The sequence below is a fragment of the Tachyglossus aculeatus genome, chromosome 2, assembly GCF_015852505.1.
Source record: "Tachyglossus aculeatus isolate mTacAcu1 chromosome 2, mTacAcu1.pri, whole genome shotgun sequence".
NCBI classification, from domain to species: Eukaryota; Metazoa; Chordata; class Mammalia; order Monotremata; family Tachyglossidae; genus Tachyglossus; species Tachyglossus aculeatus.
Window position 1 is genome coordinate 66551801 of NC_052067.1, and position 15333 is coordinate 66567133.

Sequence of the window (15333 nt, forward strand, 5' to 3'; positions counted from 1 at the left end):
TTGACACTGAAATTCCCCCAATTCTGTTTCTTGTTCCCTGGAATTTCAGGGCTTCCAGCGACAAGTACATGAAAGCCTAACCCAGTTGGAACTGATCAACAAACAGTATCGTCGTTTAGCCCGAGAGAACCGCACAGATTCTTCCTGCAGACTAAAACAGATGGTTCATGAAGGCAACCAGAGATGGGACAACCTCCAGAGACGTGTCACATCCATCCTGCGCAGGCTCAAGGTGGTTTTTCATATTTTGGATGGCATTGGCAGCCTGGCTAAGTAACTCACTACCCAAAAAGAGAAGTCCTGCTACCTGCCCTTTGACATTAGCTGCCTCAGAGGGCTTGTGATGGAACTGGGATGGGATATGGAACACTGGAGGGATAGCATCTGCAGGGTTCTCAGTATCGATTAATGGTGGGTGGGGATTTGGTTCTAGGCCACAAGAAAAGAAATGATGAGCACTAACGTAACCTGTTTCCCTCCATCCTTTCCTCCTGCCCCTCCCAGCATTTTATTGGCCAGCGTGAGGAGTTTGAAACAGCACGTGACAGCATTTTGGTCTGGCTAACAGAGATGGACTTGCAGTTGACCAATATTGAACACTTTTCAGAATGCGACGTTCAAGCTAAAATAAAACAACTTAGGGTAAGTAAGGATGGTACTAACAATCCAGGGATCGATCATGGGGTGGAGGGCTGGAAAATGGAAGAGAAAGAAGAGTGATTGTCAACACTGTTAGGTGGCAGAGAAGAATCTGGTGAGTTGGTTTGTGGGAGAGAGGACAGGAGGAGGTGAGAAAATGTGCTCCCTCTTTTTTTTTTTTTTTTTACCATTAAGTAATTGCTAAAATTCTAGCCCAGAAATCAGTTATCAGTTAATGAATTGCTTTATTATAACCCCAGTGGCACTTAAGTACCTATTTTCTATACTCTTACTAATTCCCATGTGTATTGTAAATTACCTATCTCCTTTTCTAGATTATAAACTCCTTGAAGGAATGGATAATGTACACTAAATTTATTGTTATTTTCCAAAGTGCTTAGTACAGGGTTCTGAACAAAGTAGGTGCTCAATAAATGCGATTGGTGCTAATCTTCCAAATTATTTTCTGCAACTGTTATATGCCTCTTCTTACTTCTTACCCACTTTTAAAAAAGTCATATGTAATATTTAAAATGTTAGTCATTTTGTTAGATCAGTCTGATAAAGGTGGGACTCAGCCACTCTCTATCAGCACTAAGGACACTACAAGAGAAAATAAAAATAAGTAGTAAAATTATTATGTGCCACCAAGAGTTACGGAGGGGGATTTTGAAGTCTTATCCCCTGGAAATTTTAAAAAATAAAACAGGTATTCAGAAAGATGGTCTGGACTGTATAAAAATTACCTGGAGACAAAGTAGTTAGCCCAATGACCTCGGAGTCATTTTCCAAACCCACATGCCTCCAAGATTGAATTGTTCTCTACTCAGAAGAATGTCTTTTTTGTATACAAAATTGTAGGGGCCCCTAATATTGCCAGATTATAGAGTTGATGAGTAGAGTAACTGATGCGGTTTTCAGTTTTTAATAGATTTTCAGTTTTTTAATAGATTTTAATTAACATTTGTAGCACTGTCTTCCAACTGATTTCTATTTTAGTGTAGCTTCATTTAGGATGTGTAAATTTTTCAAAACTAAGCAAGAAAATTAAAAAAAAATATCTGACATTCTAAATGCATTAGTTTCAGGTGATTAAACTCAATGAGTTATATGCCATCTAAATGGTCAAAATTCAGAATTAAACAGCAAATAAATAATTTGATATTCATATTTGAAAGGGAGCCAACAAAAATATGGATTTTTTTTATCCAGGCCTTCCAGCAAGAAATTTCACTGAACCAAAGTAAAATTGACCAGATCATTGTCCAAGGTGGGCAGCTGATTGAAAAGAGCGAACCAATGGATGCGGCCATCATTGAAGAGGAACTGGATGAACTCTGGAGGTACTGTCAGGAGGTGTTTGGTCGTGTGGAGCGGTATCACAAGAAACTGATCCGCCTTCCGGTAAGTAGCACTATTTTATAGCTCAGTCCGTTGTTACGTCAGTTATGTGGGTTATAGATTTTGCTGGGGGAGTATATTTAAGTCAACAGGTAGGCAGAAAAAGATGGTGAAGGCTGTGATTCAGGGAATGAAAAGTAATGGATGAGATAAAGGTTTGTTTCCTTTCCGTTGCTCTTTTGTTGTTGTCTTGCCCAAATACTACCATAATTGTGAGTATTAGTGGAAATGGTAGGAAGCATGGAAGTTGCTGAAGCTTTATGTGCAAGCGTTGATATTGTTAAAATCTTTTTATGCATAATAGACCTTTACTCTATGTGGATTTTTTTTTAAGTGATCATGCTACCAAGTCTCATTTTCACTTTAGTTTTGATCTCCCTCCCCTGTCAAATCTGCCAGACCACAACTCTCAGGATCTTCAGAGTCTTCCTGAAATCCCACATCCTCCAAGATTTCCTAACACCCCAAATTCTGTCAGTCCAACAGCCTCCTTTAGCATTTTGTTTTTCCATCCACCCTTAGCCCATTTGTATATATTTATGTTCAGCTATAAAATCCTTCTTATTAACTGTTCAATTCTGGCATGTGATTGCTGCTACCCTTGGAATCCTTAATTATAAATAATGTATATTTCCTAGTCTTCTCCATTAGACTGTAAATCCTCAAAGAGCACAAACCATGCATTTTGCCTCTGATGTAATAATAATAATGAAAAAATAACAATGACAACGATGCTTGTCAGGCACTTTCTGTGGGCCATGCATTACACTAAGCACTGGGAGTAGACACAAAATAATCAGGTTAGACACCATTCCTTTCCCACAAAGGGCTCACTTTTTTTAAATAGTATTCATTATGCATTTACTATGTGTCAGGCATTGTTCTAAGCACTGGGGTAGGTACAGGTTAATCCCCCAGTCCCTGTCCCACACAGGGCTCACAGTCTAAGTGGGAGGGAGAAGAGGTATTGAGAAATCTGAGGCTCAGAAAAGTGAAGTGACTTGTCTGGGGTCACAGAGCAGGCAAATTTTGAGTCTGGGATTAGAATCCAGGTTCTCTGACTTCCAGGCCTGTCTTTTTCCACTAAGCCATGCTGGTTCACCTTCTAAGAAGGGGCATGTATTATTCCAAGTGCTTAGTACATTGCTCTGAAAACTTTGCATCCAATAAATGCCACACAGTGATTGAGTAGGGAGGTCTGAGAGCTGATTTAAAACATTTGAGTTCATGTTTGCATCTAGTTAACAGATGATGAGCCCGACCTGTCTGACAGAGAAATGGATATGGATGAATCAGCAGATCTTTCCGACCTCCACTGGCCTGACAAATCCACAGACAACGTTCTCTCCCCTCATCCGTCTTCCAACCTATCCCTTTCCCTTGCCCAGCCTCTCCGGAGTGAGAGGTCGGGACGAGATACCCCTGCGAGCGTGGACTCCATCCCCCTGGAATGGGATCATGACTATGATCTTAGTCGTGACCTGGAATCAGCTGTTTCCCAAAACCTGCACTCAGAGGATGAAGAAGGTCAAGACAACAAAGAGTTCTATATTAGGGGAGCTGCTGGATTAGCAGGTGGGTGAGAGTGTCAATTATATTCTTGTTGGAAGAGTTAAGTAGTCCACCTATTCATTAGAGATGTGTGAATATACTCATATGTAGAAGAAACCAAGGACCATATTCTGTTCTCTAAGTACCTGGGAATTGTGCAGGGGTAAGAAGACAATATTGTGTGTCTATTTTAGCAGATTCTAAGTAGGATGACCATTTGTGGCTTATATGAATAACTCATTCATTCAGAGAGACCATTTTAAGTATCTGGTTTGACCACTACTGCTAGTTTCAGGGCACTGTCCTCAAGCTGAGGTTGGTAATCGTTTTGTGCAGAGGAGCTAGGCAAAATGAAACCCTTGAGCAGTTGATGTACAAAGAGCCAATAGTACAATTTAAACACATATTCATTGAGGAATGAAATTGTGAAAGGACAAAAGGATAAGTGAAAGTCAATATAATTTGCCATTTTCTAATGGGACTTAGGGATAAGAGAGAGAGAAAATGGGGAGAAGGAAAAGGAGGAGGAGGAAAAAGAGAAGGAAGAAAAAAGCAGTAGCAGAGTGCAAACTTATTCTTTGTTGTTTTCATGTGGAAAGAGGAGCAGCTGAAAGCCAATCTTGCAAAGCTCTGTGCCACTACATTTCCACTGTGTCCCTGTCATTTGCCAGTGTCTTCTCCTCCTCCTTCTCTTCCTTTTTTATGGTATTTAAGTGCTTACTCTGTGCCAGGCACTATACTAAGTGCTGGGGTAGATACAAGTTAATCAGGGTGGACACAGTCCCATATAGGGGTTACATTCTTAATTCTCATGTTACAGATGAGATAACAGACACAGAGAAGTTAAGTGACTTGTCCAAAGTGACACAATGGACACTGCAACTGCCACTTAACTCAGGTGGTCTGAACCCAGTGCACGTGAGGTTGAATCTTCCTCTTCCCCAGTACCCGTGGGAATTGCGATCAGTGTGCATGATACATGCACTCTTTCCTTCCCCTTCCTGCCCAATTTCAGGCCACCTGCTGCTGCTCTCAGTGCACCCAGTGACTGGCATGAGGCTGCTTTTGCCTTCTGCACTGTACCTGTGTGGGAGGGTGAACTATCCCCCTCCCAGCCCAGCTTGTCTGGCCTACCTTGATGTTGATGCTGCTTGCCAATGGTGGCAGCCGGTAGGTAGTTAGCACTCAGGGGTGAGGGAGTGCTCAAAAGGCAGCTCACCTTTAGAGAAGGGGACAGATACTGCCAGGTGGGGAACAGGAGAGCCGGAGCAACTCCAGTTCACCCTGCCTTCCAGTGAGGCGACGGGAACCCCACCAATCACTGGGTCAGGTGGAACTGCATTCTGCTGACAGAAGGCAAGGAGTCAAGCCACCTTCTTGGTTCCCCCTTGGCTCCAGTCCCATTCAAAAGCCTGTGGGTGTGAAGCCAGTGGACTAGCTCCCCTTGATGCTGAGGCTATGAAGGCCATCTACCCCACGGAGTGGGCCTCCTATGTTCAAGAGCATACTTCAAAGCCTTATTGAAGGCCTCCAAGAGGCCTTCCGTGACTAAGCCCCTACTTTTCTCTTCTTCCATTCCTTCTGTGTCACCCTGACTTGCTCCCTTTATTCACATCCCCGTAAGTGCGCAACAAATACAATTGAATGAATGAATGAATTTGGTTCCAAGGAAAGCTAGATAAAAAGCTTGCAAGCAGTAGTTGTGCCAACAACTTGCCATTCCCTGTTCTCCTGTAACCTTTTTCTTTCCAGCATGCAGCCCGTGATTTCCCTTAATTTTTCTCTCTCCATTTAGAAGGATACCGCCTGCAACTGTTTTTGGTTCCTTGCTTTTTTTTCCCCCTTCCTGAGGAGACCATTTTCCTGCCACAAAAGGCCAACACTTTCAATGCTCAGATCTCAACATAGACTGTGTTTTATTTTTGCAGATATAGTGATACCTGAAAGCCCCGAGGCCTATGTAAAACTCACTGAAAATGCAATCAGACATATCTCTGGTAGGCACTAAAAAGCCTAAGGGTAGCCAGAATCCAGTACTCAACCCATACCTATAACAATCCTCCTCTCTTAGCACATCTGCTGTTACCTGTCTCAGCTTATGGCGAAAGCATGTTAATGCAAAACTTTCCTCCTTTATTCCTGGCTGGAAGAGAATAATTGATTGTTGAAAACACTTTCACTTGCTGGAGTTATTTAACAATCATACAAAGGTACAATAGCCTCTCTGCTTGTTAAATACTAATCACCCATATTGGATACATATCAGCTTTTGGGCTAATTCAGTAGGGCTGTATTCACCTAGCCAAGAATTCAGGGTAAGGGCTACTTTTCAGATCATTGACATCCTCAAGAGCTGCTGGAGGAAAATGAAAGATTTCTCCTCAATGCATGAGACACTGACTCTTTCAAAGTCAACAATTTCCTGGGAGGGCAGGGAAGATTTGAAATACAATAGTTGTACGATGGGTTAGTAATTGCTGACATTTCAATCAATCAGTCGTATTTATAGAGCACTTACTTTGTGCAGAGGACTGTACTAAGCTCTTGGGAGATTGCAGTATAACAGAATTGGTAGACATGGTCCCTGCCCACAGTGAGGTTCCAGCCTAGAGGGGGAATATTTTGAGAACAGACCCGGGAGTGCAAAGGCCCCAGTAGTAATATGAAGAGATGGGCTGCTTGACTCAGTAGTAGAAGACCATTTGTCCAGAGAGCACTCCATACTTAAAAAAACAAAAACAAAAAAACTTTAAAATGATCAATGTCTTATCACAGACATTTGCCATGCCATCCTCTTATGGAGATGGGCAACACTACCATTATCTCTGCCAAGAGCTGCCCCTTTATCTTTGCAAATAAAGGCTGTCACTCTGAGAGTATTTGAAGCCAAAAGGTCAGAAAAGCATGTGAGAGATTACGTAGGAAAATCATCCAAGCTTCACACCCTGCTATCATCCCTCCAGATTTTCAACCAGTAACTGACCCCCTAGTTATTGATTCCTTTTCAAATGAATAAATTTCAAAAACCCTTCTTTGGTTGCCCCTGGCTCGCTCTTTTAAACAATTGAATACAGTTTCCTAAGATTTTCATGGGTACCTGCGGGGTGAATAGAAAGAATCAATTTCAGGACTCTTCTACTCCGAAAATTGTTGGAGAGAAGTCATTCTAAAAAATGACAACGTGTCCTTAAGGTGGGAGGGGAGAGGTAGAGAAATCCATCCTGACAGGGTATTCCATGTTTAGAAAAGCCACCTACAAAACTCATTCTGAATGCATCTCTCAGAGGACCAGACAAAGGGGACGAGAGGAGAGGACCTCCAAGCCTCTGCTGAACAGAGTGCAAGCCTATTTGCAAATTTCCAAGCTTTGCCGGTGTGCTCATGGCAAGCCGAAACACCAGTTTAACCATTTGTTATTTGAAAAACATCTAACCCACTGGCACATTAGTACTAAATTTGCTTTATAATATCCTCACACATGCTTTTTCCACACCACCTTCCCCGACATAATTCCATACACTTCACCTTGAATGCACAGCTTGGATGGGAAAAGCAAGCATTGGAAGTCACTTTTTTTTCTTTAACAATTCTTATCCAGGGGAGCCGAGCTCCTTAGAAACACACATCCGACAACTTGACAAAGCCTTAGATGCCAGCCGTCTCCAGATGCAGCAGACAGAAAATATCATCCGCAGCAAAACACCCACCGGTCTTGAGCTAGACTCCAGTTACAAAGGATACGTAAGTACCATAACTTTCCCTGCTTAAGCTGTTCCTTCAAATCACAGATCCGTAACCAAGTACAGCATGTTTGGAATTCAAGCACTCAAACCAGGATGCTGAATGCCACGTTGCCCTTGAAAACCAGGACACCAAGTACAAAACACTGTTATTGGGTGATCTTTTGAGTAGACCTATTTTGCTTTCAGTCCCACTAACACGTATTCGCTCCTCGTTCCCTCCTCACACACTTATAGTGTGAAGCTGGCTTTAGTGAAAGTTAATGATTCAGGGAGTCTTAGCATTAAAATGCTATTGGGTTCATTTCCCAATTTAACTTATGATTTCTTGAATTAGGTACATCCTTTAAGGGCAGTGTAGCTTCTCGAGTTTGGCACTGGACTGAAGACTTGTAACTTCTCAGCTGGAACTCTGACCTCTCACCTTAAGTTTTAGTAAGAAGCAGCTTGGCTTAGTGGATAAAACATTGGCCTGGAGTCAGAAGGACCTGGGTTCTAATCCCAGCTTAGACACATGTCTGCTGTATGACCTTGAGCAAGCCACTTAACTTCTCTGGGCCTCAGTTACCTCTTCTGTAAAATGGGGATTATGAGAATGTGAGCCCCATGTGGGACAGAGACTGCATGCAACCTGATTAACTTTTATCTACCCCAGTGCTTAGAACAGTGCTTGGTACATAGTAAGCACTTAACAAGTATCATAATAATTATTATTATTATTATCATTATTAGGTAGCCATGTGTTACTAGGCCCCTACAAACATAGACATACGTGCTCCTTAACCTCTGGATCCTTGAAATGATCAACCCCAAATTTTCAAACCAATTTGTAAATGTTTTTAATAGGCCTCTAGACTAAGCTCCTCCTCTAGGCTGTAAGCTTCTTGTGGATCAGGGAAGAGTGAGCACTCAACAAATGCCATTAATTGATTGATAAAGGTGTTTTACAGAGTAAAGAATACTTTACAACAGTGTTTTTTCTCCTTTCATTTTTCTGGAAAAGCATAAATTAATGAGTCCTGTGGGTTTTGTGTTTGTCTCTTTCCACGTTTGCTTTAACAGTTGAAACTTCTAGGTGAGTGCAGTGGCAGTATAGATGCAGTAAAGAGACTGGGGTTCAAACTGAAAGAGGAAGAAGAGAAGTTCTCTGGTTTTATTAACCTGAACAGTATGGAAACACAAACAGCAGGTAAGTTGTGTGTCATTCATGGAGGGCCGTGGGGTGGGGGGGCGGGGGGAATTGAAATAATATGTAGTGAGACACTTGCAGCTTATAGAAGGAAAAGTGGCTTGTAAGTTCAAGTGTTTATTTTACCACCTGGACTCTTTTGCAGTATTCAGCCAGCAGTCAGAGAGTATCGTTAATCAGATTTCCATATGCTTCTGGTGCAGAGGACAGGGGCACAAGGGTGTGTAAAGGGCTAGCTATTGTTCCTTTTCACATAATAACTTTTATGCAATTCCTCTATCCTTGTACTAGAACAGTGTGTTCATGCATCCACGGAAAGACCTATTGAAACAAGAGAATGAGATTTTTTATGTTTTCTGTAACTGGAAACCTATTATACTGGCATTACCAGTAAAATTACTACTACTGACTACTATAGTCTTAAGTCATCACCACTATAGCTGTTAATAGCAACATTTGTAATAATAACTGATGTTTACTAGTAAATTCACAGCTACCATAATCACCAGCATCCATCTTTGGCAGTATCATGGGGGAGGAAACAGACATTTAACATTAACCTGTTGATTATTTCAACAGTTGCTGCCCTATGATAAGCTCCTTCTTACTCTCCTTCTCCTATGGCCCAGTTAAGTGTGGGTGAAGGGGGAGAAGGAATGGAAAGGGAGGGAGAGAGGAAGGGGTCATTCATTCAGTCGGATTTATTGAGCACTTAGTGTGTGCAGAGCACTGTATTAAGCACTTGGAAGAGTACAATACAGCAATAGACACATTCCCTGCCCACAATGAGCTTATAGTCTAGGGATGGGTATAATATAGAGAAAACTCTCCTTAATTTTTGAACCTGATGCTGCTGACAGTGGGGATCATATCCATGGGCAAGTGAAGCTAAAGAGGCCAATTTGTGACCAGTCCTCCCTTCCACATTGTGCACATATAAGAAGAGACCCTTGATGTAAGTTCGTTATATGCAGGGAATGTGTCTGTTATACTCTCCCAAGCTCTTAGTACAGTGCTCTGCACACAGCAGGTGCTCAGTAAATGCAATTGACTGACTGCTACCAAATGCATTTGCCCTATTTGTGGCCTGTCTCTGTTTTGCACTTGGCTCCTAGTTTGCAAAGCCTTTCCTCAAGGAGAAAAACTCTCCCAATTCCTACACACCAGGATGGTGAGTGTGTTGTAGTGGTCTCCCAGCAGCCCTCGCTCATGTCTCATTGTTTGAGGCTTTAAATGGTTAATTCTGTCCACCTGGTCTGCAGGTGGCCCTTTCAGTTTGCTTTCCATGTCCCCTTTTAGCTGCTTGGTTTTCCTGCTGTCATCCATTCTCTTACACTACCTGCCCAGCCAAGCTGTGTTGCCATGAGCATTGTTTCAAAGTTGGGGCAATGACTGTCCCAGGACCTTGTTGTTTGTGAACAGGTCCCATCATTTGCTGTTGAATACAGATTGAACACTACAACAGCCTCTTATTGATCTTCTACTTCGTAAGACCCTTGAGGCCCCATGTCAGCCATTCTATCTTGCAGAAAACCCTGTTGGCTTTTTTTATTTTGAAGTCTGCCACATTGTCTGTTGGGACATCGTTGTGTAGTGTACTAGCTAAGTTGTAAAATTTGGTGATGGTACTACATTCAGTTTTACTGATGAACAATCTCTGGCTGTGTATCAGGTTTGTCAGTGCGGGCTTTTATATAATTTAGGTTTTCTTAAGAGTTATCAGTTCAAAGAATTGAGACTGATCTGAAGTAATTATTTTCTTGACTTCTGTATGTGCCACTTTGATAATCTTTACAGCTTGTAAGGTGAAAGTTTTCCTGGGAGTGCAGGGCTGAAAATATATTCTTGTGGCATCTTCAAACATAGTGGCATGGAAAAATTTTGAATAGATTGGACCTATAACCCAGCACTGATCCACTCTGGTGGTGAGAATGGCAGGACAGTGCAGGAATAATCACTATCAGCAGCGTTATTTTCCAGATTGAAGCACACACATACACACTCACATACACACTCTCATACACCCCCTTTCTTTCCTCTGTCTCTTCCACTGAGCCCTTGTCAAGAAGGATTCTGCCTTGAATCTTGCTGGTAATGCAGTGAAACATCCCCATGTTATCCAGCATCAACAATCTCCCCTTGGTGATGATAATGATTATGATTAAGTTTTATGCCAATTTCTCAGAGGTATCTAAGTTGAGGAAGAACTCAGTGCCGAAGTCTGAAAGCCAGGTCCCCTTCCTGCAACTCTTGATGTACTAACATAGTTCACGCCTTTTACTGTGAAAGTTACTTCCTTAAAAGTCATAACTAAGGTCAGCCATTAACATTTTGACTAGTTTTTAGGATTCTAAGGACCTCCTCCTTGATAGTGGAAGGCATGTTCAAGAAATTGATTATAGGATTCTTACCACCACAAAAAAAATATATATTCCTTGAATCTTTGATGACGGTGGTTTGCCATGTTGCAGAGCATCACCCATTTTTACATGGTCTAAAGGTCTGGCCTGATTCATCTGACGCTGCCTGTAGTGGAGATGGGAAGTGGGGCTGGGGGGGCAGAGAAGGAGCAGGGCTTCCGCATCACAGGGCCAAGCCCAGACACCAGACACCCCATTCAACTTGGCACCGATGGTGGAAAGCCGGAACCACCAAAGAGGTGAAACCTCAGAGCGTCCTGATTTGTGTTAGTAAGCTGTGGAAAACATGGCCAAAACTGTCTTCCTAGGTGTGATTGATCGATGGGAGCTGATCCAGGCTCAGGCTCTTAACAAGGAACGGAGGATGAAGAAGAACCTCCAGCAGTGGCAGCAATTCAATTCCGATCTGGCCAGCATTTGGACCTGGCTGGGAGAAACTGGAGACGAGCTGGAGCAGCTGCAGCGCTTGGATCTCAGCACAGACATTCAAACCATCGAGCTCCGAATTAAGAAGCTCAAGGTAACTTTCTTCAACGTGTCCCATAGAGAGCTAGAAAGCCACAGTTTTGAGATGTGGTTCCAATACTCCTTTAGCACTGTTTGGGCAAAGAGCCCAATCAATCGATCATGCAAAGAGCGCAGGCCTGGGAGTTAGAAGGTCATGGGTTCAAATCCCAGCTTTGCCACTTCTCTGCTGTGACCTCAGGCAAATCACTTTATTTCTCTGTGCCTCAGTTACCTCTTCTGTAAAATGGGTATTGAAATTATGATCCCAATGGGGCACAGGGACTGTGTCCAACCCAATTTGCTTGTATCCATCCTGGGGTTCAGTAAAGTGCCTGGCACATAGTAATCCCTTAAAACGTACCATTATTTATATTTATTGAGCTCTCACTATGTGCAGATCACTGTACTAAGCTCTTGGGAGAGTCTAAGAGTGTTGATAGGCACGTTCCCTGCCCACAAAGAGCTTATAGTCTAAGGGGATACAGACATTAATATACATGAATAAATTCCAGATATGTACATAAGTACTGTGGGGTGGATAAAGGGTGCAAAACCAAGTGCAAAGGTGACAGAGAAGGGAGTGGGCGAAGAGGAAATGAGGGTGTAGTTGGGAAAGGCCTCTTTGCAGGAGATGTGCAGGTAAGTTGATTGTCCAGATTTGGCAAAAAGGACAATTTGTCCTCCTTAAAAAAGTCAAGCTTTCTGATTACTGATTTGTTTGCAAATAAAGAAAATGTTACGGGAAAATAAAGTTGTTGAAAAAGACAGGAAATGTGAATCATGTCCTGAAGTCATTTCCCAAAGTACAATACTAATTAATTTAATGATCTGAAGATTAGGGAATAAAGCCAAGTACAACCATCCCTTATTATACAGAATAGGTTTGTTCGTTAAAAGTTGTTCTTGAGTCAAAATTCCATTTATCAAGCTTTGTCTTTCTGTTGACTTGTACAGAAGGTTAGATCTTCCCGATCCTTTCCCACTCCCCCTGATCCCCCAAGGAAAGGATCAGGAATGAAGGTGATTGGGTTGTAATAAAGACATGAAGTTTTCAAACTAATGCTTGTGGTTACATAACAGTTTGAAAAGTTTGGTTTGTGAGTTTTCATTCTGTCCATATTTTCAGTCTCTTTTCAGTGGAAGTTTTGTGACCAAAAATGTAAGGCAGGGAGTTTTATTCCCACCACCTGTTTCTAGAGTATCACCTGTCCCCTGAAAAATCAGTCATTGCTCCAGTGCCCAATCAGAGGAGGGGAATCTAAATGAAGCAGGAAAGCTGGGTACTCCTTTCCCTGTGGCATCCGATCAAATTATGAAAATGGAAATTTGAAGTAAATTTTTAGTTTGGCCTATTTCCAGCAATATTCCATTTTTATGTTATCAAATAATGAAAGGCAAACTAAATGAATGTGCCATGAATATTCTAGGAACTCCTCATGGATATTTATTTAGACACTGAAACTCATTTTTCACCTGATAGACCTGGGGATATGTACTCGCCTGGCTGTGCAGTTGGGTGGGGCAGGATGGGCTAGAGGAGAGATGGGAGGAGGGATAAGAATCTTTCACCCTCACCTTCCCTTCCTTCCTGCTTTCTTATCCCCACTTCTCTGACTTTTTCCATTTCCTTCTTTCTGCCCATTCCCTATCCCCTCCTTCTCCTTCACATTCACTCTTCCCTCCCCTTCTCAACTTTCCCCCTCCCTTCTTCCCATTTTCTCCCCCTTTTCTTCTTTTCTTCCTCCTTCCCTCCCCATCCTCTTTGCCATCTTTCTCCCGCCACCACCCCTCCCCAAACCCTGCTCTCTGCCTCGCTCTCCCCCTTAATATGTTATTTTTCCTGTGACCCTGGGTCCATTTGCCTAGCAGAGAGGGCCCAGGGGCTGCCATTTGAGTTCTGTGGCAGGAGGAGGTGGATCTACAGGCAGGGGGAGGAACGGAACAGGGAGCTGTTGATTCTAGACCATTTCTACTTGCCTGCTGCATCCTTCCCCTCTACCTGCACTGGGGTTTGCCTGTCCTGACAAGTTCTATGCCTATTTGCCAGGCACTGGGCACCATCTCTCCATGAGCCAAATAAATGCCACGCAATGCACAATCTTCTATTATGTAAAATTATGGAAATGTAAAAATTGGAAAGTCAGTAATTTTATTCATATTGTTTGTAAGCACTGTTGCCAGCAGCGGGCAACCCTGCTGGGCAGTGGAGAGTTCTCCAGAACACGAGGCTTGATTCCTCAAGCATTTCATTTGTCTAGGCACACATGGTCTGAACTCTAAAGGACCCTCCAACTAACTCCACTGAAGATCTCTTTGCTTAAATAGAGGCCCTTTCAAACAAACTACCTCACCTTCAAGCAAACCCTACCCAGGAGAAAAACTACCCAATTGTGCTTCTGGTGAAATGGCAGTGTATTTGGAAACTTGAAAGAAATTCTGTTTTCTTTTATGTATTCTAAGTCTACCTTATCTTGTTTTCAATCACTTACTATGTGCAAAGCACCAGAATACATGGAAGATAATCAGATTAGACACAATCCCTGCCCCATGTCAGGCTCACAATCTAAGACAGAACAGGTATTTTATACTCATTTTACAGACGAGGAAACTGAGGTTTTGCAGATGAGATTCAGAGAGGTTGTGACTTCCCCAAGGCCAGTGACAGACCTGGGACTAGAACCCTGGTCTTCCAACTCCAAGCCCTGGGCCTGTTTCCTCTAGACCACACTGCCCCTCAAGACACAAGATAATTTGGTCTTTAAAATACAGCTTCCAGTGCAGACCAGCAGGGCTTTAATGTTTTAATGCTGCTGCTGTTTTGTTTCTATGGCTACAAATTCCATCAGGTACTTGCTTAGTCCTGCCTGGGATCCTTCCTTCTCAAGGAGATGTAGCTACGGGTCCTGGTACTCAGAGTCTAAAACAAGCTGAATAGTGAGCTTTTTGCCAGATTAATACACATGGCCCCCAGTCTTACAATGCATAAAATCCAGAGTTAGATCATGCACTATTGCTGATATAGTCGATTCACTCCCTTCCCTCCTTCTCCTACCCCTTCCCTAATAGAAACTGAAAGCTTGCTTCTCTGTTCTATCCAGATTCTGTCATGGCAAGTAGAAAAGACTACTAAATCTGACTAAAACTTCTGCCTTTCAGTCTCTACCCCAATTCCTTGCTGCTTATTCTCTGAAATTTCTCCTAAATTTATTTCAAATTCTGTCCTCTACTCTAGACTGTGAGTTCCATGTACCTGTGGACTCTGTTGAATTGTCCCGTCTCAAGTGTTTAGTACAGTGCTCTGAACACAGTAAATGCTTAGTAAACAGCATTGATTGGTTGAAATGGGGGACGCCTCTGTTCAGCTGCTGCCCTGTTCAGCTCTCCCCGACCTCCCCAACCTGTCCCCAAACTTAAACTGTAAGTTGACTTCTCTACCCTATCCAAAAGTATGGCTGGTTGTGATTCAGCATGATTCAGTAGAGTCAGCATGGCGTAGTAGATAGAACATGGGCCTAGGAATCAGGAGGTCATGGGTTTTAATCCTGGCTCCACTACGTGTCTGCTGTGTGACCTTGAGCAAGCCACTTCAGTTCTCTGGGCCTCAGTTACCTCATCTGTAAAATGGGGATTGAGACTGTGAGCTTCACGTGGGATAGGGACTGTGTCCAACCCGATTTGCTTGTATCCACCCCAGTGCTTAGTACAGTGCCTATCACATAGCAAGCACTTGACAAATGCCACAAGTATTATTATTATTATTACCCTTCATTCATTTGTTCAAGAAAACATTACAGATTGTTATGGGTGGGGAACGTGTCTACCAACTCTGTTTTATTGCACTCTTCCAAGCGCTTAGTACAGTGTTCTGCACACAGTGCTCAATAAA

General features: G+C 42.7%; 1 protein-coding gene across 6 annotated transcripts in view; it reads left to right on the top strand.

Annotated features, from left to right (window-relative positions):
* The window catches only part of SYNE1 (spectrin repeat containing nuclear envelope protein 1), a 503300-nt gene that overhangs the window by 473815 nt on the left and 14152 nt on the right, over positions 1 to 15333 (top strand). For 5 of the 6 annotated variants that reach the window (XM_038770126.1, XM_038770112.1, XM_038770118.1 and 2 more), the window contains 8 exons: positions 50 to 232; positions 505 to 642; positions 1852 to 2043; positions 3282 to 3615; positions 5520 to 5588; positions 7190 to 7332; positions 8394 to 8520; positions 11249 to 11460. In XM_038770126.1, the coding sequence (XP_038626054.1) occupies positions 50 to 232; positions 505 to 642; positions 1852 to 2043; positions 3282 to 3615; positions 5520 to 5588; positions 7190 to 7332; positions 8394 to 8520; positions 11249 to 11460 (1398 nt within the window). The remainder of the gene's footprint in view (positions 1 to 49; positions 233 to 504; positions 643 to 1851; positions 2044 to 3281; positions 3616 to 5519; positions 5589 to 7189; positions 7333 to 8393; positions 8521 to 11248; positions 11461 to 15333) is intronic. The other variant, XM_038770125.1, reaches the window with a different exon arrangement.